Source organism: Ptychodera flava, chromosome 14 (genome assembly GCF_041260155.1).
Source record: "Ptychodera flava strain L36383 chromosome 14, AS_Pfla_20210202, whole genome shotgun sequence".
NCBI lineage: Eukaryota > Metazoa > Hemichordata > Enteropneusta > Ptychoderidae > Ptychodera > Ptychodera flava.
The window spans coordinates 1,124,869-1,152,459 of NC_091941.1; the positions used below are offsets into that span (position 1 = coordinate 1,124,869).

A 27,591-nucleotide genomic window follows, 5' to 3' on the forward strand; every position below is an offset into this window, starting at 1 on the left:
TTGGCGTTTCCTTTTGTAGTAACATTTGTTAACAACATTTGCTTTTCAATTTACTGTACGGTACTGAAGGCATGCATATTTCACATACCTTCCACAGTTTGGCATGTATTCAATAAAGTTTTCTTATTGAATGTTTTGTTGCCCTACTTGCAGGTGAACGGCGACTGTCATCAGAGCTGAGGACTCTAAAAGATGTGGCATCTGGAGACACAAAGGCCTTGGGAGTCCAAACAGACTTGATGCTGTCACAAGTCTTGCAGGCTTCTGAAGTGAATATCGAAGAGCTTGATACACTTGAAGTTGGAAAGAAAAGAATAGCTAATATTGAACTCTTGCAAAACCAGTCGGTGAAGAGAGCAGAGGAAAGCATACAGAAAAGACAGAAGAAATTTGAGAAACAGGAACGGGCAAGCAAGGAACGCATCAAAAGAGCAGAGAAGCACCTGAAAAAGATTGAATCTGCGAAACAGGATTACTTAAGAAAGCATAACAGTCGGGAGCAACTCAGGCCCTCAAATTTACAGGGCATTTCAAGTGTTAAAACATTTACTAAGAGTAGTAGGGCAGTTAGTGGACAGAGTGATAGTGATAGTCATAGTAGCAAAGCTATGTCAGATAAAGAAGGACTGACAGCTATGAAAACTGGTGCTAAACCAAAACGAATGCTGCAGCCAACTTGGCCACCACAGAGGGACTCAAAGGCAAGGACTAATAGAAGTGCTGATTGTTCACCAGCTAGAAAGAGTCCTAGGACAACTCAGGCCACCGGTGTTTATTCAAGACTGTACCCTTCTTATGAAGGAGAAAAATTCAAATTCTTAAGGAGGAGTGTTCGAGACAACAAGTCAGGAAATGTTGACTTTAGCCATGTGAGAGCAAGAGTAAGACTTCAAGCAAAGGATGGCAACCATGGAAGCCGACAAATATTTCCACTTCCTAATTCAGCCGGTCACTTGTCTCATAATTCTGATGGCTCAAGCAGGCCTTGGGTCCGCAAGGCAGGTGACAGTCCTGGAAGACCATCAAGTAAAACCAAAGATAAAACAGTAATTCCAAGAAGTAGAAAATTGGATGCGAGATTGAAAGGTATGGCCGTATCAAGCAGTATGGTTGATATAGCATGCCAGACATCCACAAATGATTTAGTCTTACAGAGGAGTAGAAGTCTCAGCCCAACATCATTTACAAGAGATGTTGGCATCGATGTCAGTCCCCTCGATGTTGATGCAAGACTAGAGACAGAACCTGTTGAAAATGCAACAGAAGCTGGTCTGGTCAAAACACCAAGCTCACTAAAAAGAAGCAGGCAGAATGCAACAAGAGACAAAGGCCAGTCAAAGAAATCAGGCACTACTGATTCTGAAATTCAGAGAGGGTCCTCTAAAAGTACTGAGAGTGATGATTCAAAACCAGCCAAAAACAGCCAAGGAAAAGTCAGGAAACCTTTCATTCGGCCAATGAGAAAAAGCCGTCACACAACCAGTGGTTCAGATGATTTTGAAGTAGAATGGAAGCTGACAAGATCACAGGAACAACTACTGCAGGGTGAGAGTGATGAGAGCTCTTTGTCACCTGTGAGGGGACAGTCTTTTGAGGATATCCCAGCATTCCATACAAGGCTTCCCCTTGAAAAACTGCCAGGAATAAAACCAAGAGGCTTTTATGAGAGTGCCGACTCCATCTTTGACAATGGAGAATTGAACAGTTCTCAGAGTACTGATCCTTATCCAAATGACAGCCAACAAGGTGATGACAGGTCATTGGAAGAGCTATCAGAGGGTGAAGTTGACTCACTGGAGGATGAGAATGAACCCATATCAAAGAGACCAAGAGGAGGCAAATACATTCCAGCCGGAGACCCTTATCCATTCACAAATGCAGATATGGGGCCATTCAGCCCTCATGAAGGTTGTGAAAGTGTGGACTCTGCTGTTGGACTCATGGCCACTAATGAATTCCTTTTTGACAAGCCACAAGGTCTGTTTAGAAACCCTCTGGATGAGACAGAAATTTTAATGTACAGAGACAAAGACGGCAATATCAAAGTTGGAGATCCTAGATTCAGTACCCCGGTGGATAGCCTTGACGGCTCTGATGTATTTAAAACTTCCGGAGCAAGGAGTGAAATGTCAGCAGACAGCATTGAGGGATCACAGATAATTTCAGATGAGAGCTTACCTTCTTCACCAAGAGAAAAGTCTGAGGAGGGCAAGGCAGCATTTGAAGGATATTTTCAGAACATGACCAGTAAAATCCAGCTTTTGACAAATCAGCATGATGACGTGGGCTTGGATCCATATCACACTTCTGCCGATGATAGGGTCTTTGTTTCAATTCCAGTCAATGAACCTGTGAGTAAGGATCATGGGAAAGGGGTTGCGTCATCCACCATCATGCGTGTAAGTCAAATGAAAACACCTTTATCAAAACAGAGTGCACAGCTTAAAGGTAGAATTAATGTTACTGTTGACAATGAAGTTCCTAAAGGCACAGGTGTGGCACAGAATGAAAGTGTTGTTGGGCTATCACTCAAGCACAAAGAGCACCAAGAAAGTCACATTATAGCTTTAGAATACCCAGAATATTCAAGCACCAAGCACAGCACCATAGCACTGATCAAAGACAATAGGGGTAGATGTGATGTAGGGTTAGACACTTCACAAGAAATACATGAGACAAAGTATGGTGAGGGATCGCTCAGTGAAGACACTATATCACCCACCTTTCCAAGATCCATATCTCATAGTCTTCCTGCTGGTGGAATTGAACAATTGTCCTATTCAGAGGAAACTGGCCAAGTGTATCTGACGGATACACATGGACTTCAGAAGGAGACAGATATGCCAGAATCCAACAAGGAAGGATTAAGCATTCCAATTATTATGTATGAGGATGCCTCAGAAGAAGAGCCTGAAGATAGTGAACATTTACAATTTGAAGGGGAATCATCTATTGAAATGCAACCAAGCTATGAATCAGAGAGTCCACAGACAGTTGGCGATGACACAGATCTGTTGTCATCCAATATTGACACTGATACATCCATCGACACCATCACTACCGATACATCTGTTGAAACTGTAATCAGTGTGAATATACAACAAAACGAGGGTGATTTGCCTCTTGAGAGTGTACCAGATGTTGAAGAAGAGGCAGGGAGAGATGAAGTTCTTGAAGTGACTGATGGAAATGTTAATCCAAATGACTTCATTGATCTTCAAGACATCTGTGAAGATCAGCCAGGAGAAAGTACCCAACAGACTACAGTAAGTATTCACCAATCTTCATTTGATGATTAGAAACAAGTGCAATGGCATACCTAAACACAGGAACTTTGGAACTAATGGACATTACAAAATCATTTTGTTGAATTAAGTATAATGACAGGAACCTAAAATATAGTTTGGTAAAGTTGCAATTATCTATTTTGAAAAATCTCTCACAGTGCACCACACCATTTCAATTTTATCATTCATTTTCAATAGAATAGTGTATATTAGCATGATGTTATTTTAGAATAAAAAAATGCAATATTAAATATGGCCTAACGAATTCACTTTTATTGACTTAATACAAAACATTTTTAATTTTTTGTTGTCAAGATTTCAGACTCTGGCAGCACTGAAGAAGCATTTACAGATATACCCAAGATTTCAGAACCTGAAATGATAGATACAAGAGCTATAAATGTGATGGAGGCTTCTGTGGATGATAATTCTCGTCTGGACTTGGTACCAGCTGTGAAAACCAAAGAGATGTTTGAATACATGCAGGACCATGAGCCTACAAGTTGTAATACTGAAGACATTACAAACAAAACAGTACTTGAGGAACTAAGTGCTTGTTTTCCAGCTGAACAAGTAATTCACAAAGAAAATGATGATGACAATAGTCAGTGTGTTTCATCTGTCAAGAGTCAGACAGTCAAAAACATGGAAGCCAACGAACAAGATATTGATTACAAATTTGTTTTGTTACCAAATAGTGGAGATCTTGGCGATGCAGCTGCTGTGCAGATGCCCCAGTCAAAGCCTGGCGATAAAAGAACAAGATTTGGTAAACTAGAGAATGCGTCTGTTGGCCAAGTACAGTATGTAGCAGTTGATGCAAGTGATGATGATATTGGCGAAAACACCTATGATGGCACTGAAGACCAGGATAGTACAAGTAGTAGTGAAAGTGGTGTAACACCACCAAAGAAATCAAAATATCGTGAGGACCATGGTGTTATACCTCCTGATGATATGTCTTCAAGTGTACTGAAGAAACTGAATACATCAACAAGTGAGCAAGGTGATGATGATAAACATAGTGATAGAAATCAAGAAGAATTGCCCTCATCACAAACAATGCTTCTGTCAAAAGTTAGGATTCACTCTGCAGAACATTCATCATCTGATGGAGAGTCTTCAGATGATGATTCCAGCTGTTCAGTTGATTCTTTAACAACATCCACTGATAATGGTTCCTATGTTGTGGAAGACCAGTCATCAGATGAAGATCGGCTCGGTGTCCTTGAGGAAGAGTCAGGAGAATACACTGATTCATCAGAAAGTACATGTGATGGATCAGGTAAGGAAAATTCTTTCAAACAACACATAGAATCAATGACTATCTCACCAGAAAGGAAAACTGATAAAAATGTCAGAGAAATTGAAGATGTTGACACTGGCATCGTTGAACTAAAGGCTGAAAAAGAAATACCTGAAGGTGATTCCAATTATTCTGTCTTTGATGGTGAGAAAACACCAACAATGCCTGTACCAACAATTGAAGAACAGCATCTAACAGAAAGACAAAGAACTGATGAAGATGTAAAGATTCCAGCAGATCAAACAGATCAAGTGTCTGACTCAGTAACGGAGAATATCGACACTGAGTCTGCACAACATGTTGCAGAGTTTATGGAAAAACCAAGCAGTGTGGAATCTACAAGAGATTCAGAAGAGGTTGAAAGTTCTGCAGATGCAGACAACCCAGAAACACCTTGTGTCGAAATTAGACATACCCCGCAAGATGAAGGACACAATGTTGCTATCAGGGAAGATGATGAAAGTGGCACTTCCCCAGAAAATCCATCAAAGGAAACAAATGAGACCAATGGATATAGTGATACTCATATTGATGATTTGAAAAATACACAGAAAAGTCACATGGGCAACAACAATCAAAATACTTTATTCCCACCTGATCAGCATAATGAAGTTACAAATTTTCTGAAATTTGAGCAAGATTCATCTGAGCCAGCTTCAACAGAAACACTGCCAGAAGTATCAACTTCCCCGCCTGTACAGATGGATTTTGATGACCACAGTGGTGCTAACAACACTTTTCAGTTGTCCGCTCAAGATATTGCTGAAACTGAAGCAGGAGAAAACCGTACAGGAGAAAAATTTGTCATTTTAACCCCTGAAATACAAGTCGTCTCATCAAAAGAAGTTCATGATATCAAAGTACGTGATCTTTCTGTGGAAAGAAATCCCCCATATGGTGACATTACACATGATGAAGACAGTGTTGGCAACATTCCAGGTAGAGAGTCAGAGAACATTTCCCCATTGACTTATGAGCCCATTGATATAGTCAAGATGGATGTTGACATGGATAGAAGTGTACAGCTCAAGGGTACACCTGATGACAATGATGATATAACAGGAGACAAAGTTGTCGCAACAGAGCAAGAGACACAACAAAGAAAGAGTCTCCTAAGATGCCACTTGAAAGAGTCTCCTAAGATGCCTCCCCATGGTAGACTTGATGAAAATCTTGATTCACCTTCTGAAGATGTTAGCCTTTCAATACAAATGCCATTTGAGTGTACAAGTGGTCAGGACTCTATGGATGGTAGCGATAACTTCAAGTCCCAATCACCCGTAGAAATTACTTTTCCAAGTATTGCTGCCACCAAGAGTACTTCTCATGACACAGCTGATAATGAAGAAAGTCGATCTGAAGCAACAACTCCAACTCCGCTCAAAGCACATGAAACAGGTATTCAAACTGTCTGTAAATTAGTGGAAAGTGAAGTGATATCTACTGACAACAGAGACAATGCAAATAATTTTCTTCAGACAGACAGAAACCCTGAACAACGACAAGAAAATTCAGATGAGACCATTTTTCATTTGGACGGAAACAGTTTCACAATCCAAGAACAGTACCCAGAGGAGATACCTATCAGTAAGGAAGCCACAGAATCAACATCACACAATGACAATTCAGATCTTGCTGAAGTGATTGAAGACATGAAAGATGACCTTACTGAAGATGATATAGCTGAACTTAAAAGACTTTCTGAAATTTCATCAAATGAAATGACTGATGATGAGGATATTGGGTGCCGTGGTTCATTTGATGAGGCTGGCGACAGTGGAATAGGCCAATCAGATGTTGAGGCAGTTCCTTGCATTGAACCAACCCAGCATGATGTCGCAAGGGGAGCTTTGTTTCCAGAGGTTGTATATCAGGCATCGCAACTGAATAAATCAAACCCATCAAGTCCTTTGAAGGAAATTGTGCCACAAGTGCAAGATGCCGAAGTACTTTCTGTTGAACAAGTTTTCCCATGTACCACTGAAACTGAGACAACAGAGGCATTAGATGGTGACTACATTGAAAAGGCTCTGCTTCCAACTGAAATTACAATACCAGAAGAAAATCAACACCAGTATAATTGTAGAGATGAAAATCAAGATGAGAAAATAACTAAGAAAGGTGCAATACAAACAGTGAAGGATAGTGAAGAACAATTTTCACCCACATTTAAAGGTGTAAAGCCCCAACTGATCATTTCTGGACAAGACAATTCCACAAACACATCAGAGCCTTGTGAAGGAAATTATAGAGAGTGTGATTCATATGCGTCAACTTTGCATGAAGAACATCCAACAGTTTACCCTGATCATTACTTCATTCCAATACGTGAAACATCTGAATGTCAAATCCATGCCTATGAACATGGCACAGTAAATGTAGGAGACCATTCTAAAATTGCCAAAGTGCCGCCAAAAACTGTGATTGAAATTGATGCCAAACAGACACATGATCACCTAGCTATGGAAATACCAACCTGTGAGGTGCCATCTGAACAGGTATTTGTTGAAGAGCCAACAACTGTGGACCATGTAGTGCTTGCTAGAAAATCAGCACTTGTAAAAGAGATACAAGAAGCAGCACTAAAAGAAGGCAATGGTCCCATTTCACCCAAGAATATTCATAAAGGTGACCAAGAGAAAGAGTGGCATCACCAACCAACAGATACAGGAACAGATAAAACAAAGGGTCAAAGTCAACAGTCACAAAGTCAACAGCAAGCTAGTGCAAATCAGATGACACCACTTTCTCCGAGGAGAGCTGCGTCCTCTAATGGCCACAGCACTGGTGCTGGTGATGGAGATGATGAAGATGATAAAAAAAACAGGGATATTTACAAGAGGAAGGGCAGCCATGAAGCTGATGCTAGTCCTCAACGGGGAATCCGAAGCCAAAAATATTCATTTGCACAAGAAAAAGTTATTGAAGAGGGGGAGATTACATCTACTAAACACACAACTGATGAGAAGAAATTAATACACACAATCAGCACTGAAAAACACCAAGTAAGTCATGTAGAATTGAAAGCTTCAGTGGTCAATAAAACTGTTACAGTTGAAATCAATCCAGCTACAGTTGTTAAACAAGTAACTCTTGGTAGACGGGCAACTGTTATGAGGGAACTACAAGAAAGGTTTACCACTAAAACTACAGAAAAGGTCAGCAGAAAGTTCACCATCAAAAGTCCATCAGTCAGCCCAAAGGTACCAAGTAGAGTATTTTCTTTCCCTGAAGGTAAAGAAAACATAGAAGCACAGCCTGAAAAACTCACACCAGGAGTGATCATGGTTCATGGACATCAACCCTGGTTTCAATCTGTGGAGTCAAGTCAAAAGCCTGCACTCCTTACCCTTTCTGAACCATCAAAATCGTCCGGCAAAATGCGAGAAAAAGTTTTAAAACAAGACTCCTTTGGCTCTGAAGATGGTGATACACCTATGCTCAAGGAACAGAATGGGGACAAGGCACGCCACAAAGACTTGAAGAAATTGGTTGATGTTGGCAGTGCAGATGGCACAGTGAAGAGAGATGATACTGCAGTGCTGCCAAAAGAACAGTTGACAATGCAGCAAGATGTAGAAATTATTGAAAAGCAGCAGCAAAGTCCTCATGACACAGAGACAGTTACCATGGGTACAAAAGGTGATTTGAAGACTGCTGTAGGTAGAGAGATCCCGATTGTTACAGTGAGTATGGAAATTGACAGTTCTTCTGGGTCACCTAAAAGTGAGTGTGATGAAATCATGGATGAAGTGGCTGATGCCAAAGAAACTGCACTGATACCAACAGTACTATCTGAGAAACTTGAAGAAGTACTTGACCAGAGCAGCCTTTCTCAAACTGATGCCAATTCCTTAGACATGAATACTGAAGAGATAATGCCACAGGGACTGGGTCTTCACACTGAAACAACAGTTGTGAGTTTGCAGGCAACCAAAGTTGACCAGATCCCTGCAGAAAGTGAAATGCCTGTGAGCAATATTTCTTCAGACATTGAAGTAGCAGATACTTTTGCTGCACCACTTACTGTGGAAGTACCAAAGCATAAGAAAATCAAACTTGATACATCATTTACAGTTGATGATAATCATCATGGAAGGCAAAGTGAACTGCATGATGCTGAAGACACAACTGCTTCAGATCAATCAAGTTCTGACACCACTTATCTGCCAATGGAGAAAAACGGCAATGGAAAATCCATAGCTATTGAAACACATTCAGATTTATCATCACATGATATCTTAGATGAACAGTATTCATTAGAGGCTGAGGCATTACCAACAATTGGAACTCTTGAAGATTTATTTGGTTCTGGAAAGACTGATGAATTGTCATGTGATCATAGAGAAGAAACCTTTCAAGAAGAAACCAAAGAGAATGGACTTACAATTGGGGACATGATAAAAGAAGTAAATGAAGAGACTGAACCATCACAAGATAGCCCTAAAATTTTCAGCCCTGGTCAAGCTACATCTGAAGGAGACAAAACCATGACTTCCACCTCATCACCTCCAGTTTCCAAACATACTTCAGAAGACTTCTGCCAAAGTTGCATTGAAACACCATCACCTTTGTATGTTGCTGATGTCCGGTCCATTGATAAAGAGGACAAAAGTAAACTGGAAACAGTTGATACTGCAGACCTTGAGCAGGGCCATGGCAATGCCAATGACAGCAGTACATTACCTCTCAGACGAGGGATGTCTACAGATGCTAAAACACATCAGGAATTAGTTCAACATCAATCAGAAGAGGCAGCTCTAGACATGAAAACTGTGCCAAGTCTGGCATTCGATGTTGAATATGTGATGTTACAAAAAGTGCCAAGAATTTATTCAGAAGAAATAGTTAAATCACCAGAAATCCGAAGCATCTTTGAACAAGTTCTGTCAGACCTTGATGAATCCCTTCCAGCAGTCAGTGTAGATGATATTACACCAAACATAGGCCAAAGAGATCATCAAGCCCTCCAAAAAGAGAGTGTAAATGTGCAAAATTTGATGACGGAAAAAGAGGAAAGTGTTCAACTTCAACCTTTTGAAGTTTGTGGGAACATATCATATCACAAAGATGCAACACCAGAAGAAGCAGAAGCCAGTGAAGGATACAAAATACATGGTACAGGTGATGCAGACATGTTTTCATCAGAAAAATGTATTGCAGAGCAAGCCGGCCAGTTTATTAAGTCCCCTTGTAAGGAGCATAAAGAGGAAGACAGTTCACCATCAGTTCCAGAAAAACAAGGAGAAAAGACGGATAACAAGATGGAGATACAAGATGACCATGATTTTGACAAGCTTTTAAGCAACAAAGTTGATGTAAGTAAGGTCGATACAGAACAAATCACACAAAAGGAATCAGAAAGAGAAATAGAAGACCAGTCTAATCTAGAGGAAAGGAAGAAGATCTCACGGGTGCCAAGTTTTACTTTGGAAGATACAAAGAAAAGGAAGAGAAGTAAAACAGAAAAAGCAGATATTACCAAGGAGATTAGTGAAGAGATATATCCATCTTCAGACAGCTCACTGCAATCACCGGATGGAAAGTCACCAGCCAGTGAGTCATCATCAGATGATTCATATAATCTTAGTGATTCTGATGGAGAGCTGTACACAAAGGAAAGGATGCTTGTTGATATCCATGAACAGGGTGACCAGGAATTGGCAAATTTAGAAATTCCATCAGAGAAGGACAGTGATACCAAAGATGGTGATGACAAAGAAAATGTGGAACAAGAATCAAAAGTACAGGAGGAGGAGGCTAACTCAGAAGAGTCTGGAGATGCTGAAATTCAGCCATTACAAGGAATATATACAAAGGTTGAAAATTTAAGTGTAGAACATGCTACAGATGCCAGTCTTCCTTCCCAACATAAACTTCAAGGTGATGAAGAAGAAGAGTCACACAGAGAACCTGACAGTCTTGCAACCAGTACTGATGAAACCAGTAACAGTGATAAGGATGAAGCTGAGGAACATTTCAAAGAAATTTGCTATGTTGACGGTCAACCGCAACTCGATGAGACACAAACTAAGACCAAAAACTTCATAGACATCCCAACTAGTTCTGTTAACACAAACAGAATGAAGAAGGAGAGATTCAGCAACATTCAGAATACTCTTGCCATAATGCTGAATTTATCCATCAAGATGAAACAGCTCTGCCTGAACTACAACATGCCACTGGTATGCTCTCCAGTGCTATACAGCTTGAAGAGATTGACAGAGATGAAGCATTACAGGTAGAACATCTGGAGTCTTCTAAGGCTGTGGCATTGGAAATGCAGCCAGATATGTTACACCAACATGATGAGAATGTTCAGCAATATGAATCAACAACAACGTGGTCTACAGAATCTGCTAGTGCTTTCATTAGTGACGTTACTAAGCCAAGAGAGAATCTATCTATCAATGTGGAGAAACAAAGTTGTATACTTGAAGAAGACACTAAGCAAGATGAGTCTTTAAAATCAGCATTGGAACAGTCACAAGAAGAAGAGGGCAACAAAGATAACATACAAGAGCAGGCAACAACTGGGCAACCTCCAGACCCTGATTACAGAAATATAAACTACAATTCTGATGAAACTTTAGAGATGCAGCAAAATCAACCTGAGCAGGAAATGTGTTTTATTGAACAGAACATTCAGAAATATGCAGCACTACCAGAAGAATCTGTTTGGGAAGTGGAAATTGATACAATAACACATAAAAGCATAGAGGAAGGAGCCGTTTTGTCAGAGCAACCACCAGATGAGGTCACCAGTATAAACAAAATACAACTGGAGGATTCACATTCTGAGCAAGCTCAGCAGAATGAAGGTCTCTCTGATGAACATATTCAGAAAGTTAAAACTGTACTGAAAGAACCTCTTCATACCCAGGAATCTGTTATCAATGCTCACAAAACAGAACAACTTTATGAGGTTCCATCCAGTGAACATTTACAGGAGGTCAGTGCTGTAATGGGGACTGTCCAAGTAGTAGAAGAATTACCTTCAGAGGATGAAAGCCATATAGCTCAGACATTGCAAGATGTTATCCATCCTGATAGTACTGTTGCAAAACTGTATTATAGTGGTCCTGAACAACCTAAGGAGAATATGAACCATCATGATCAGAGTACAACTCAACACGAAGCATTACTGAAAGACTCCATACAGCCCATGAAATCTAACATTAATACACCCAGACAACCAGAAGAAGATGGAGCAGATCAACCAGCAAATAAGTCTTGTTTGATGGACATGGAGATTCAAAATGATGTAGCAGTGCCAACTGTGGTTAATGAGACACCTCCACAAGGCATTTACATTCTTGATCAGAATTCCCAGCAAGATCAGAAAATTCTTGAAGAGATTGGACCAGCATTTGAAGTACAACAGGAGGAACAAGATCAGTGTGAGACTGAAGTGCGAGATGAGCAGCCACAACAATATGATGTGGGCAGTATTCATATCCATGAAATACCAAGACATACTTCAATTGACATACAAAGAGAAGAACTGGAGGATGATAAATTTCCTGATAAAGAAGATTCTGACACAGAACATCCAGTGCCCATGTCACGAGAATACACAGAACATATCAAGGATATGACAGAAGTCATTTCACTTGATACAACTCCTGCCAAAGTGGAAATGCCAACAAATAAACAAGATATTAATTTGACCAGTACATTAGTAGCTCAAGCCAGCAAAGCAGATAGCCAGACAGATGAAATAGATGTTGAAGACGCCAAGGCAGATGACACAGTATGTGACCAGCCTTCTTTCACTATTGAAAGTGATGATAGCAAAGTATCAAGTAAATCAAATACTTTTGAAGTTGAAAAAAGTGACACAGGTGAACAGATAGATAAAGTTGAGACTGCAGAGAACAAAGGAAATCAGCAACAAGATGAAGAAGAATCTTATGGCAGTGAAGTAAATAGCAGGCCACAAACAGCCAACACTGATGACAACAAGGTAGACTACAGTTTCCATACCATAGAGATAGAAGGTACCAAAGTGGAAGAGAGCGCTAACATTCTTGAAACTGAAGAAAGCACAGTTCATGGCCAAGAAGACACAGGGACACTGAAAAACTTTGAAACAGGTGACAGTTTAGATGTACCAAATGTTGAAAGCATAAAGGCAGCTGCATATAATGAAGACACTGAAGGAAACAAGGAGAACAACAAGCCATATACAATGGAAGTTGCAGAGAATAAAGAGAGTGATGGTCCAGATACAGTACAAATTGAAGGCAGCAAGACAGATGGAAGACTTGGTGTCATGCAGACCGAAGACAGTACATTAGATAACATACCAGGAGCACCAGAGATGAAAGATTTTATTGATTACCAACAAGAAGGGGATAGACCATATACTATGGAGATTGAAGACCATGAAAAAGATGAAAAACTGACAGCGCTTGAGACTGTACAAAGTGAAATAGATGATAAATCAGACGCAATAAATGTTGAAGATGGCAGAGTAAATGACAGTATAGATACTGTGTCAATTACAGCGAGGGTAGATATCTTGGAAGTTGCAGATAGTGAAGCAGATGGGAAGCAGGATACTTCAGAAATTGCAGAAAGGAAAGTGGACGATGAATGTGATACAATAAAAATTCAAGACCGTAAAATCAATGAAAACACAGATATATCAGAGGTTGACAATAGTGAAGACAAGAGCCAGTCAAAGATGCCAAAGATAAAAGACAGCAGAGAGAATGACAAGGCATTTGAGATTGATGACAGCAGAAAAGATGGTCAACACAGTAAAGTGGAGGTTAATGACCCTCAAAGTGATGGAATGCCAGAGTCAAAATCTCAAGAAGATGGTGAGATGGATTTAATGGAGATTGAATACAGCAAAGTTGATCTCCAGTCAGTTGAAGAAAATGCTGATGAGAATAAAGAAAGTGACAGGCTGGACACATGTGAAGATACAAAAAACAGTCATGACACAAGGAAAGTTGAGCACAGCGTTGTTGATGATAGGCCAGAATCAATGCAGGTCAGAGATAGCAAAGCAGGAGACAAACCAGTTGACATTTGGGTGGAAGACAGGAAGACACTTGACAGACCAAATGTTCTCAAAGATGAAGACAGCACAGCACAAGAGGAAAGGGGAATATCTGAAACATATGAAAGCACAGCTGAAGAGCATGATAAAATTAAATTATACCCACTGACATTCAAAGAAAAAAAATCATTGGAAAACTTTAAAAGCACTGATGGAGAACATGAAGAGCCAAAGCCTTTATGTTCAGACAAGCACCAACACATCACAAAGAACTATGATCAAGAAGATGTTGAACCTGAAGTGCAGATCATGTACGACGCCAGCAGAAGCTGTTCCAACCTCTGAAGTTGAAGAACAAAGTGCCATCCCAGCTTCAAAGGAATCACCTGTGCCAGCAGAATTTATTAGTGAAATAAATGAAAGACCTGATGTACACGATGGACAAAATCTCATTTCTGTATCACATCAAGTTGAGGAGGCTGCAGATCAACTCCAGATAACAACAAATTTGGCAGAACCTCCTGACTCATCCCAAGTAACAGTTATGGTAGAAACAGTATCTGAGGATCATTACATTGACAGAACACCTATCATTCAAGTCATTGAAATGGAACCATATAATGATGCAGATATGGATCAAGAGGAACAATGGTCAACAGAGGATGCCATTTTAGTGGAACTGGATGAAGATGAAATATCATCTATTATTGCAGAAGTGGACTCCATTGACAGCAGCGGTCTGAGTGTTATTGATGAGGAACCTGAAGCAGAACTTGAACATCAAATGGAAAATGAACAGGAAGGAGATGTCTGTGATATTGATGATAGTCTTTCAACTAAGACCACTGCAATGAAAGAACATAAAACTTTACAACCTGAAACCCAGCAAGAGAACACGGAAGAAGCTATGAAACTGCATATCAAAGATTTTCAAGTTCCAGACATTAATGAATCACAAACTGCTATAGTTCAAGAAATGATAATCCGCAAGAGAGGTATCCCAGAGCTTGTTAATGTTACTGACCAAGACTCTGATTCAGGTTCATTCAGGCCACTTCAATTGACTACGTTGTCTGAGAATGACACCACAAAAACTGGAGAAACTGAAGAACCACTGTATGATGAAGGTATAACTGAAAACATTGAGGAACTTGTGGAAGATGTTCTTGATATTCCCTGTAAAGATGAGAACAGTGATAAGTTTGAAAGAAATTCAGTTAATGAGACAACTACGACACAAACAGAAGGACATAAAATCCCTGAAAGTGAAGTGTTAGTAGAGGAGGTCCCAGTGGAGGAGTTAATTGCATCAAGTAAGACTGACCAAACAGAATGTGCCACTGAAATTCCTCCTGAGTTACCTCAACTTGATACTGTAACTGAAGACAAAATAAATAGCGGTGCAACAGATGAAATTGCACAGACAGAAGGTCAAATTCCTCATGAACATCCAACAGAAGGCAAACCATCACTTGTGCATGCTGAGGAAATTGATGATTCTGAATGCCAGTCAACAGTCCAAGACATGCCATTCGAGGATGAATGCAGTAGAAGTCAACCAATTGATGTAGATACTGAGAGACATGAGGCAGTCTCTTCAATGGAAATTGAATTAGAAGTAGTTCAGCCTGACAAGCGTTCTACTCCTCCCTTCCTGCGTGATCAATCTCAAACAACAGAAACTAATAATGACCTTATTGTTGTTGAAATTTCTAACCAACCAGGTGATAATCTAGAGAAGATCGAGGTTGATGACATCATAGAACCAGTGGAGGGAGTGGTTGCTTATGTAGATACTCCGTTATTGCAAAGTCAAATAACTCCTGGGGCCTCAACAGCGAGCATTCCAGAATATATCGACAAAGAAGACAATGGTGACAAAGAACAGCCAAAGGAGGAGGCACAACTAACAGTTCCTTTTGGTGAAGAGATTTCATCAGATAAAGCAAATAATATCATGACAGTAAAGACACTTGATATCGATGAACAAGACTCGGCTGATATCCCAGTAACACTTGAATACGATAACATCGACCAAAACATTGCATCTACTACTGTGACCATGGATTCTACAGACCATTACAGGGTCTCCATTCTCACAACATCGGTGAAAGATGATAGTGATACTGTCAGTGGTGTCTCTTCACAGAGAAGGTGTGAAGACACCGGGAAAGCAGATATGGTTTACCAGCGTTGTCATGATCAGAAGCCAAATGATGAAATTAGAGATCAGAAAATGGGAAAAGAAACACAAGATCTGCATTATAATGGCATGTATGACAAATCGATGCATGTTGCACAGTTGTTTGTTGAAGTACCAGAACCATCACCAGAGCTTGCTCCGGAAATTTCAGTAGTTAATGAGAAAATGTCACAAAGTCAGGAGCATCCTTATGATACTTCAATAATAGACAATATTGCAATTGATGAGCCAGATCAACCTTCCAGCGTTTATGAAGACAAAAGTATAGATATAACCGACATACCTACAGATACTGAAACATCACTTGTGACACAAACAGACACAGAAGAAGAGTGGAAAGGCACTGATAAACCAAAAACAAGTGAACCAGCAGTAGCACAGCAGTCTACAGACGTTCCTGATACCAAGACCCACGAGGAAAATTTACCAATGGACTCTGAATCAAAAGCAGATTACCAAGAAGTCACACAGGCTGTAACGACTATAGGCAGTATTAGAAGGTACAATATTCCTGAAGCGGAATGGCCTGTTCAGCATAGTGTCATGCCAAAGCGAATTTGTCCTGCTGCTGAGATCATAGAACAAGGAGAAAATATTCAGGATTTGGTGCAGCAAGCAGCATCCTCAATTCCAGAGAAAATACTGGGCACAGAAACAGAGGTAACATCTGACATAATGGAAGTTAATATTCAAGATAATTGTGATAAAGAGGAAGGGGAAATAATGACTGATGAAATAGCAGCAGTTCCAGAGAACTATGTTCCAAAACCCATTATAACACAAGCAGGTGACATGGAACATGCTGCTGAGAGAGCTGAACTTGAGAAAACAGATATTGGAACAACAGAAGAAATCTTGAAAATGCCAAAAAGCACACCAGGGCCTGTTACTTCTGATGGTAAATCAGCAAAAATTCAAGACATGATGTTAAAAGAATCAGAAGAATCAATTATTGAGGAAGAGCCAGAACATTTGCCACATATATCATATGAAACCAAAGAGGAAACCAGTCCAACTGAAAGTACAGTTCAGTGGTCTTCATCCAAAATCAAAAGTCCTTCTGAGGAAAGGTCTGAAGCAGGTATAACACTGCACAGATTACAACGCAAAGACACAAAAGAAGATCTCTTTCCCATGTCAGGAAAGGAAGAAATTCCAGCACCTTCTGAGACTGAATCAGCTCAAATCGAAAACAAAACAGAAAAACCTGATAAGCAACTCACAGCTGTACATCAAGAAAAAGAAAATGACCAGTGTGAAGACACTACTGTTGACAGTGTTCCTAGTGTGCAGGCAGATATTTTGGAATCAAGGAAAGCAGAAATATTTTCAATGCCTCCTTTTGGTGAACGGGTGTATTCAGTTACCTCAAGCATGATGCCACAGATAAAGATTTTGCAACCAGATCTTGCCCACAAGGATGTGCACTCTGCATCACCAGATCATTCCGTGACTCCAGTATCATCGTTGTCAGATATTTCTGAAGCTGCTTCTCCACCACCTGAGGAAGCCATTATTGAGTCAACAACAGCAATAGATGTTGCCGTCCAACCACCTGAACTAAGTTCCTCAAACATCACTACTCAGAAAATCCAGTCAGAATTTGGAGTCTGCTTCAGTGAGACAGTCACTGAGTACATGGCTAGTGAAAATATTCAAAAGGAACAGGTGCATCTTGAAGATACCCTGAGTCAGCAAGTAGATGGACTTGAAGATGTGACAACTGAAAAAATGGAAATCCCACCAGAAGTTCAAGCCGATCATGATGTTACAACCATTACTGAGTCACTTGTGCTGAATGAATCAGCTTCACAGCAGGAGAACTCTATCATTCAAGGAAATGATATGCAGCCAAATCAATCCATCCAAGTAAAGATTGATCATGAAATGCAAGACACTGCACTGTATATCACTTCGCCTTCAGTTGGCTCTGACTCGCGTGATGTACTTGACATTGATAAAGTCAAATGTGAAGATGCAACAAGTTTCAGGGAATCAGCTGATGAGTTAACAACTGCTGTACCGATGGAATATAACACATCCAATGCATCTGAAGGCACAGAATTGACAACAGCAGAGTTTACAGTCATTGATATTACACAAAGTGACGGGGAGGTACCTGTTAATGATTTTGAACTTGGATCAGAACCAGCAGAATCTTCATCAGAGGCAGATGTTTTACCAAAGAACAAGGAACAGCCACAACAGGAAGACATCAAACAGTTTGAGTATCCTGAGCATGTGTTTGGTATTCCAGCAAATGAAGAACTTGAGAATGTCAAGGCCCCAGCACCAAACAGACAGGCTGATTCAACTGCAATTGACATGGAAAGTAACAAAGAGAAACCATCTTGTATATCTGATATTAAAAGCGACAAAAATTTCGATGAAAAAGTAAAGAAAGAACACCTGGAAGATATTAAAACAGATATGTATCTGCTTAAAAAAGGAGGAGGTTCACAAGATCCTCCATCAGTATCAACAGAAATCCAACCTTCATCAGATGTAATCTGTCACCCTCTCATGAAAGAGGAAAATAATGAACAGACGGAGCAAACAGATGTGCTGCCCACTTCACAAAATAGGCATCTTCATATTGTTGATGACCATAGGCATGAAAATGATGATATGGAAGGGATCACAGCTAGTGAGTACGTAGAAAATGGGACTGAAGATGTGCACATATCTGATAGCAGCAATGATAAGGTGGAGGAGATACCTAATATTGATGGTAGTGAAGTTTATGATGTCCAGTCTCCTTCTGTGAAATCAGCCTCAGTTACTGTTTTCAGAGCCCCTTCAATGACAACATATGTGATTTCACGCAGTGATGAATCAGATGGAGAATCAAGTTCAAGTGAAGCAAAGGATGGTTCTTATGGGGAATCTGTGCCATTTGAAGTAGGGGCATCTGTAACAGAATCTCCAAAAGGTATTGGTAGTGGCTTGCCTGAAGAGTTTACAGTTCACCTTCATGAATTACAGAAAGGAGATATCCAGGCTATAAAAGGAGAGGAAGACACAGAGGAATTGATTACAACTGGTGGAAAACAACAACCGATGCAAGAGCACTCTATTGAAATCAAACGTTATGAGTACCCTGAAGAGGTGTTTGCCCCAACTGTAAAGATTACTCCAGAGGTTGATGATGAATCGGATAGAGAAAAAGTTGCAGATACTTGCTATGATGCAGACAACAATATGGAAAGAATGCAACCAGAGATTGTCGCATCAACAATTGAAATCATGCCCGCAGAAGATAGACTTGGAGGGATTGTAAGTGAACCATTTGCCCAGACAGATGCATTTATGCCACTTGAAGAAGATGATAATACTGGAACAGATGACCACAGCCTTCAGCAAGAAGATCCAGCATCTGGTAGGGCTGTTGATGAAGGGCATATCGCAGCCAAAGTTGTTGCTCCATCAGATTGGCCAGAAGTGGATAGCAGAGACAAGCCAACAGATGAAAATTGTTTTGAAGATGCTTTACCTATAAGTGACCATAGGCAGTTACCATCTCGACATCAAGCACATGTCATTGTCTATCCCAGAGAGGATATTGGCATTGCTGAAAAGATTGAGCCAGTTATTGCCCTAGAAAGGGAGACCACTGGTGTTTCTGATGATAGTTATAGTGACCAAGATGTAAGTCACATAGATACAGAAACTTCTGAAGTAGGTGAGGAATCTCTACTAGAAAAAGAACTCATCAGTCAAACGAGCCTTCCATCAGATGGCCAGAAGCTTGTGCCACAAGAAAACATTGAAACCCATGAAGATGAACAGCAAAGTACAACAAATATTGAACCTGATTTTAGATCCTCAGATGCTGTTCCTTGTGATGTTACTGACACCGTCGAACAACATACTGAAGAAGTGATTGTCAGTGGACAGGAAAATATGGTATCTCACACTGTCCCAGAAGATGCTGGTAATCAAATGGAGCAGCAGTTTCCAATTACCAATGTTGTTGAAAACAAGAAAGATGAAGTGTACAATGTGTCATCTCCAGCAGATACCACAGCATCAGTCACTGTGCACAGAACACCAACTGTGACAACCTATGTTATATCAAGGAGTGATGATGACAGTGATGAAGATAATACATCACTAACTGAAGATGAGAACAAGTTATTTGATGAAACACTCCCAGAAACAACGATTCTTCCTGAATCTGCCACCCATTCAACTGAAAGCCAGTTAGATAACCTGCATGAAGTTAAAGACAGCATCAGAAAACTAACTCTTGAAAGACCGTCAGACATCGATGAAAATGTAGATGCCTCAGCTACTCCAGTTTCATCACTTGACATCCAGCTTGGGGAAATAAAAACTTTTGAATATCTAGAAGAATCTGTTTCAACAACAGACTTTATCAAAGTCATTAGTGGAATTGAAACAGATCATGATATGCATGAAGAAGCATTTGTCACAAGAGAAGCTAGAGATACAAGTCCCAAACTAGATGTGCCTGAACCTTCAAGTTTGCCAAGCTCATATCAGACTATGGACATGGAAATGTTAGAATATACAGAAAGTTCAGTTTCTCCGATTCACATTTTTGAAGGCAGTGAAGTCAGTGAACTAGACACTGACAGACAGGCAGAAAAGATCATCATAAAAGAAACTGAAGAGAATACTCCTGAAAGAACTATATCTGGAAGTATCCAGCTTGTGACTGAAGACTTCTTTCCAGATACTGAAAATGATAAGGAAGCATTCAACAAAGTCAATCAGTTTGAAGTAGTAGGGGAGTTGGGAGCAGTGGACCAGATACCTCAGGCAGATCCTGAAGAAAAACAATTGGAATCTGTTACTAAAATATATTCAAGGGAAGATGCAGTTGCAGAAGTTGCAAGAGAACATAGCTATCCATCTTCTACTAGTGAGATTGATACAGAAACATATGATGTTCTTTCCCCATCTGAGCATTCTTCCTCTGTGATAGTGCATCGATCATATGGTATTACAACTTACGTTATTTCGAGAAGTGATGATGACTCGGATGAAGAGGCCATGGTAGATCATAGCAATGATGTGGAAGTTCAAATCAGTGCAAGAAGTTCAGAAGAGTGCCAAGAGGGCAAGAAGAGTGTAGATGCCTGCACCAATACATCACCAGTATCTGTACAGGCTGTTGAGATTGCAACCAATACTGACGGCACTTGCCAAATGCAAGACTCAAAAAGTGAAAGAGGATTACACTCAACAACAGAAACAACAACTACCACAGAAAATGCAGAGCATAAAACAGTTTCAGTTGAAGCAGGAACAAACACAATCATTGATGAAAGAGCAAAATATTCAAGTATTGAAGTAGCAACCAACACTGAGGACACTGAAAAGAAAGCACCAAGAACAACATTCGAGACGGGTACCAACACAGAATATGATGACAAACCATCCCCTTCAACACTTGAAATAGCAACAAATACTGATGAATATGGTAAACACTTTGTGGCAACAACTGACATGGCAACAAACACCGATATAGGCAAATATTATATTGAAGCCAGAACTGACTCTTCCACATATACTGAAGAGCAAGTCAAGTATGAAAACACAAGCCTTGAGAACAAACAAACTGAAAGGCCAGAGGATGGTGATGTAGCAAAACATATGATTCCAGGTGGTTTAGATATGATTGGAAATGACAAAACTGCAGATTACATAGGACCTGAAATAACAATGGAGGTGCTTGATTCTCCAGACAGAGAAGTGAGATCCATTATGGAGGAAGCAATTCTACCAGATAATGTGGTAATCACGAATGTACCAATGAAGCCTAAAATGGTTAGTACAAGCACGAACACAGACACAGCTTTGACAGTGCCTACAGTTGATAGATCAATGAGTACGGAACCAGAAGCAAGTCTTACTGATCAGAATTTAAGAAGTGCTGGGACATCACCAATACAATTGTCTTCTGAGATGGTTGACATGGCAACAGCAACTGAAGAAACAAAGACTGAATCAGTTAGATTTACATCTTTTGATGTCAGTACCATGACTGATGCTGGGCAAATGGCTACAGCAAGCACAGGCACCTCTCCAGTTGTACAGCTTCAGGATGTTAACATTGGTGCACAAGCTGATAAAGATGGTACAAGCATTGAAGTAGATGTCATATCAGACCATCAAGGTACAGAAAAAATTAGTATAGGGACTTCACCAATAACAGACTTTGAACAAGCATGGCTGTCAGAAGAAAGTGAGCAATTAGAGGATGTGTATCATGATGAAGAACACTTCTTATCAAACAGGTTTGTGCCCATTGTTGAAAGTGATACAGACTCAGTCAGTGAAAGTGCATCTATGAAATCTGATGATGTCTGTTTACCTGTTGATGGAGATGACGCAACAGGTGCTAATGCTGATATTGAAGCGGAGGATATACCAAAGGGGCCTACTGATAAAGATCTAGAGACACAACCAAAGTATGCTACCACACACCAGGAAACTGTTGAAGGTGTAGTTCTTTATACTTTAAAGAAGCCTGTTGAGTGTGGTAAACGTATACAGGAACACCAGGAAACAACAGATCTTGCACAGACAGAAGCTGAAAGCCTAGAGGATGCTAGAACTGTTGTTATAGATGGGGACTCTGTAACAATCTACCCCGAAGAAGTGTATCTTCCCCCAAAGGGTTCAGTTCCGATATCCAACCAACCTGAAAGGAAAACAACAGGAACAAATACAGACCCTGTGTCATCAGATACTATGGTAATGACAGATGCTGACTATGGTTACGATAACATCTTGGAAACCAGGCAACAACCTGCTACTGATTCACCTAAAGTCAGCACTCCAGAACAAACAGTCACAAGTGTCTTCCCCACAAGAAGCTCAGTTGGAACCAATACTGTGCCTATGGCCACTGAAATCAGTACGATGACGGATGCACCATCAGATAAACAGAGTGAACCCAAGCTGGATATGAAACCTCAAACAATAACAACCTCTATAAATACTGAGCCTCTGCATGCTGATCAGGGTATTATGACTGAAGAAGTTGATGAGGGCAGAGATACCTCAGAAAACTTTGAGAAGAACAAGACTGGGGAAATGGAAAGTCATAGTTATGAGGATGATAAAATACCTGACAGAGAAAGACAACCTTCAGAAAAGGATGATTTATACATGACAAGATCTACTCAAGTTCCAGATGAAATGGCACAGAAGCCATCAACTTCTTGTGTGTCAGTTGGTACACAAATTGAACCAGTGATTTTGTATGAAGGAATTGTACACACTAATGGAAATGAACACACAGAAAATGAGCCATCTGAAGAAAGTCATACTTTACATGAAAGTCCATCAGGATTGATTGATATCAGAGGAACCTGTGAAATTGGCACCATGACAGAATCATTTCAACAAATTGGCCATGCAGAGCAGGGAACACAATTCGATCAAATTTCTCATGACTTTGATCCTCATACTGAGACTGTTGCAGAGCAGGCTACAGAATTTACAGTGTCGGAGCAAGGAGTCCAGGTCAGCAGTAATTTTGACACTGTCAAAACACCTATGAGAGATGCTCAAACAACTACAGACTTAACAGACCACACATATTTTATGAATATGGAAAGTGCCGCTTCAGATCAAAGAAGTGAGGAAGATCTAGCAAGACATGTACATTTCAGTAATGATACCATTATCATCAAAGACATTATTGATGAAGACTTACAGCCTGAGGAAGGTGAAATTATGCACCTACCAGAAATTCCAGAAGTTGAAGAAACTGCTGGAGAACAACCTGAAGAGTTTGCTATTTCAACCATCGATAAATTACCTACTGAGGCAGCATCAGATTCTTTTGATGGATCCTTACAATCTACATCACTGGATAACTCCTTGTCTGATACTGATCTGGCCCAGGCATCTGCCTTACCAATTGAAAGAGAAATAGGCCAACATGACAAGGATCAAGAACAGGCAAAATTCAAGAGAGAACCATGTGAATTAGCGACCCATCACTTTGTGCCATATTCCAAATCAAGACTAGAAACAGCATTTTTTGATTCAGATTATGTCACAGAAGAAGAACATATTGATGCCTATAATAAAGAAACTGACACTGAGACTGATGCAGATGATGCAACGCAATATTTCATGTCTGATGCAGAAGGTGGTAGGAGTGACCAAGAGGCAAGTCCGGGGCACCCAGTAAGGAGTGAATCCAACCAAGTCACTGCAGAAGATGAGCTGACAGCCTTGTTGAAGAGTATGGCAAGAAGCAGAGAACAGACAGAGATGGTCACAAGAAGGTCAAGGGAAATTTTACCTCATCAGCCTAGGGTTGAGAGAGTGCAAAATCAGCAAGATATTGATGAGCTACTGGAAAGTTTGTCAAGAAGGAGAAGAGAAACTGAAGCTGTGTCCCAAAGGGCTAGAGATGTTGTCTCAAAATGGAAACTGAGCAGTGAAGAAGACTCAGGAGGAATATCAGTTTCAACGGAATTGAAAGAGGACAAAATCTCTGAAGAGTTAAATCCTACGGATGAAGAAGAAATACCAATGGAAGGTAAGGATGTTGAAGAGAACAATCAGGAGGACAGCCAGGTTCTTTATCAGGTTCCAAGACTTGATGAGCTGGCTGCCAAGAAAATACTATATCAAAACCTTCCACAGCCTACAATGGAAAAGAAAGATTTAGCTGAACAGAAAAGTCAAAGTCCAGAGCAAAGAGACATTGTTGAAGCTGTCATACCAGAATTTGAAAGCACAACCTCTGTTGAAACATCCATCTCAGAACCAGTCATGTCAGCAGAATCTCCACCTATCAATGAAGCGTTCCGCCAGTTCTTGGAAAATATTAAGAAACAAGGTACCACTGAAGCTTCAGCACTGGAGCAAGCAGAGAACATGGATGCTGAAGATACAAATGATAATGTCCTGGATAAAGAGCATTCTGCAACCAGTGGAGATCCAACAGTAGTAACTGAAATAAATCCAGAGTTCATCTTCCCAGTATTCTCAGATATAAGCTTTGACTTAGATGATGAAGACGATGAAGACCTCAAAGCCCTAAAAGAAACACAGCAAAACATTGATAGTGTAATGGCTGAGATTTCCATGGATGATGACGAGCAATCAGAAGATGCAGATGACCTTGATACAACTCATCCAGAGTTGGTTGCACTGATGGATGAAGTTGGACAAGATGAAGGAGAATTACCCAGAGGCACATCTGAGAAAATATTTACAAGTACTCCCCTGGAAGAACCTATTACTCATGCAGGGAAAAGCATTGGGATTCAATATGTTCATAATGATGATGATGATGATGATGATGATGATGGTGATATTGATGTAGAGGGATACAGGTTGAGAGCCTTGTCTGTTTCTCCAGTGAAAATGGACAACTATGATATTCTTGAGGATGTGAATGTAAAAGAAGCAGAACCAAAAAGTGATATCCAAGAAGAGAGTGTACAAAGTGACAAAAAGACAGCTACAACCGAGGCAAAAGGAACTTCAACATCACCGATTCTCACACATGACCATAGCACTGATACAGATGATATGGTTAGTCCCACAAACATTGATCTGAATGACCTTTTGCGACAAATGAAGGAAGAGTATGCCAAAGTAAGAGGCATTCTTGAAAGGTCTCCAAGCCCAGCTAGAAAACCAAGATATCAGTTGTCCAGTGAGGACATTGATGATGCCAACATCAGCAAGGAATCCAATGAATCTGATAACTCTGAAGCAACTTCACCAGACAGGGATAACATCAGGATTACTCACAGAAGCAGAATTGATGACATACAGCGCAGGCCTATAAGAGCATATGACAGAGAATTTAATGTTTTGAGAACAGCAGAACAAGATCATAACGCTTCAATTGAAGAGGAAAGATCTGGCAGTGAAAGTGCAGATTCATTCACAATGGTATACTTGAGGCCAGGTGAGCCAGTACCAAATGTATTGTCACAGAACGGAGATCTGTACAGAATCAGTCGTCTTTCTAGGCCAGATATCATCAGTACCAGATCTCGTGATACCCAAACTCATGTTGCGACAAGAGATGAGTCATCCTTAACCGATGACTACCTCCTAGAAACAATCAGTCGTGCAGAGAATGAAATTGATTCCTTTCAGCAAGTCTGTGACATGATGTTACAAACTCTTGATGATGAAGACAGATCTGGAGCCACATACCAGGGTAGATCACCCACCGACACATCTACTCAAACAGAAGATTCATCTCGTGAGATGAAGGATGAAGAGGTTGAAACTGATATCTATATTAGCAACTTGTCCCTTGCACAACTTGAGGCAATGGGCAAAGATAGAGAACTGCTCCGAAGATGGCTTGGGCTGAACTATGACAGAGCTGATCTAACTGTACAACTCATGGAAGCAAAGCTGATGCATGGTATTGGAGAAACAGATGCTATTCTTAGGGCATTGGAAGATGATTTTCCAACTACTGGAATGGCAAGTAGGACAAGACAGAGGGTTTTGGCCACAAGGAGGGCAGAGATAGAGACATTTTTGAATGAGCGTGAGATGGTGAGAAATGAAACTAGAAGAACTGTGAATGTCACCATTGAGAGGCACCAAAGACAAACACATACAGCTGGTATCTCAAGACAACATCACGTCCATCATACTCATACCACAGATCCTTTGGTACAGCCAAATCGTCATGGTTTGGGTGAAAGTTCTGGTGGAGGCCATTACTCTGATATAGATCTATTACTGTCAGAATACAGACATACACGAGACCGATCCCAGAGAGAGATAGAAAAGGCAAGAGCTACCCTAAAGGAACAAACAGAAAGTGAGAAAAAGAGGATGCAAGAAGAATTACAGCGTTTGAGAAAGGTTGAACTAAAGAGGAAAGAGTTTGCCACTAAAGCCAAGGAGGAGATAAGAATTGAAAGACAGAAAATGTTTCTGAGTGAGAGGTCACATAGTTCTTCACCTACAAGACCTAGAACTGTATCGCCATCACCATTCACACATTACAGTGTTAGAGACAGACCCTACAGTACTTCGGCAGACAGGGCAGTAAGATCAGCAACACCCGAGGGACTCACATCCACTGTAGGTCAAAGACGATATGAAGCCATTTGGACAGCCACAAACTCCCAGTCTCCACACAGGTATAAAGCTGCAGATTTAATTGGAACAGAAAAGCAATTTCTTTCACAATATCCTAGTTTCTTAGAAAAATCAAAAGATTACCCAAGTTCTAGCCATCAAAGAAGCTTGTCTTCTGAAAACCAAAGAGTCACACCAGCTTGGAGATCAACAGAGAGATTGAATGAAGGAAGACAGTCAAGTTTTTCAAGTTCAAGGTTAGGAGATGCCCCACAAAAATGGAAATCAACAGGAACACTGTCTAGAACATCGACAAGGCCAGCATCACCAAGTACTGGAGCCTCAGACTGGAGAAAGGGTGTTGGCCGTGCAAGAAGTGTGTCTCCGCAACGAAGGGTTAGAAGTAGCTATTCTCCTCCTAGACCTGGTTATGTGTTGTCTCCACAAACATCAACTCCAAGTGGGTCCAGAAGTAACTCACCAGAAGGGCCCCGTAGGTGGATGGACAAAGATGGTAGAGCTTATGAAATGTATAGCCCAAGAAACAGATCACCTGAAAGAACAACAAGAACCATAGATACTAAGTCAAATCAAGAAGGAATACAACCTATATTGGTAAGTGATAATAATATGCCAACCAAAACAGCTTCCTAAATACGACATGTTTTTCCTTATTAACAGAAAATTAGCACTTTTTGCTAAATCTGAAATTTTATCAATGATA

At 40.4% G+C, this 27,591-nt stretch overlaps 3 protein-coding genes across 5 annotated transcripts in view; all 3 read left to right on the forward strand.

Moving 5' to 3' along the window:
* Window positions 1–11,433, forward strand: part of LOC139148901 (uncharacterized) — an 84,801-nt gene extending 73,368 nt beyond the window's left edge. For all 3 annotated transcript variants that reach the window (XM_070720348.1, XM_070720349.1, XM_070720350.1), the window contains 2 exons: window positions 154–3,266; window positions 3,603–11,433. In XM_070720348.1, the coding sequence (XP_070576449.1) occupies window positions 154–3,266; window positions 3,603–10,838 (10,349 nt within the window). In that variant the 3' untranslated portion in view covers window positions 10,839–11,433. The remainder of the gene's footprint in view (window positions 1–153; window positions 3,267–3,602) is intronic.
* Window positions 10,874–13,809, forward strand: LOC139150550 (uncharacterized). The gene is made up of 2 exons (XM_070722987.1): window positions 10,874–13,746; window positions 13,785–13,809. The coding sequence occupies exons 1-2, from the start codon at window positions 10,874–10,876 to the stop codon at window positions 13,807–13,809; spliced, it is 2,898 nt and encodes a 965-aa protein (XP_070579088.1).
* Window positions 13,158–27,591, forward strand: part of LOC139148900 (serine-rich adhesin for platelets-like) — a 28,873-nt gene continuing 14,439 nt past the window's right edge. Inside the window, exon 1 of the mRNA XM_070720347.1 lies at window positions 13,158–27,482. Within this exon, the coding sequence (XP_070576448.1) occupies window positions 13,818–27,482 (13,665 nt within the window). The 5' untranslated portion in view covers window positions 13,158–13,817. The remainder of the gene's footprint in view (window positions 27,483–27,591) is intronic.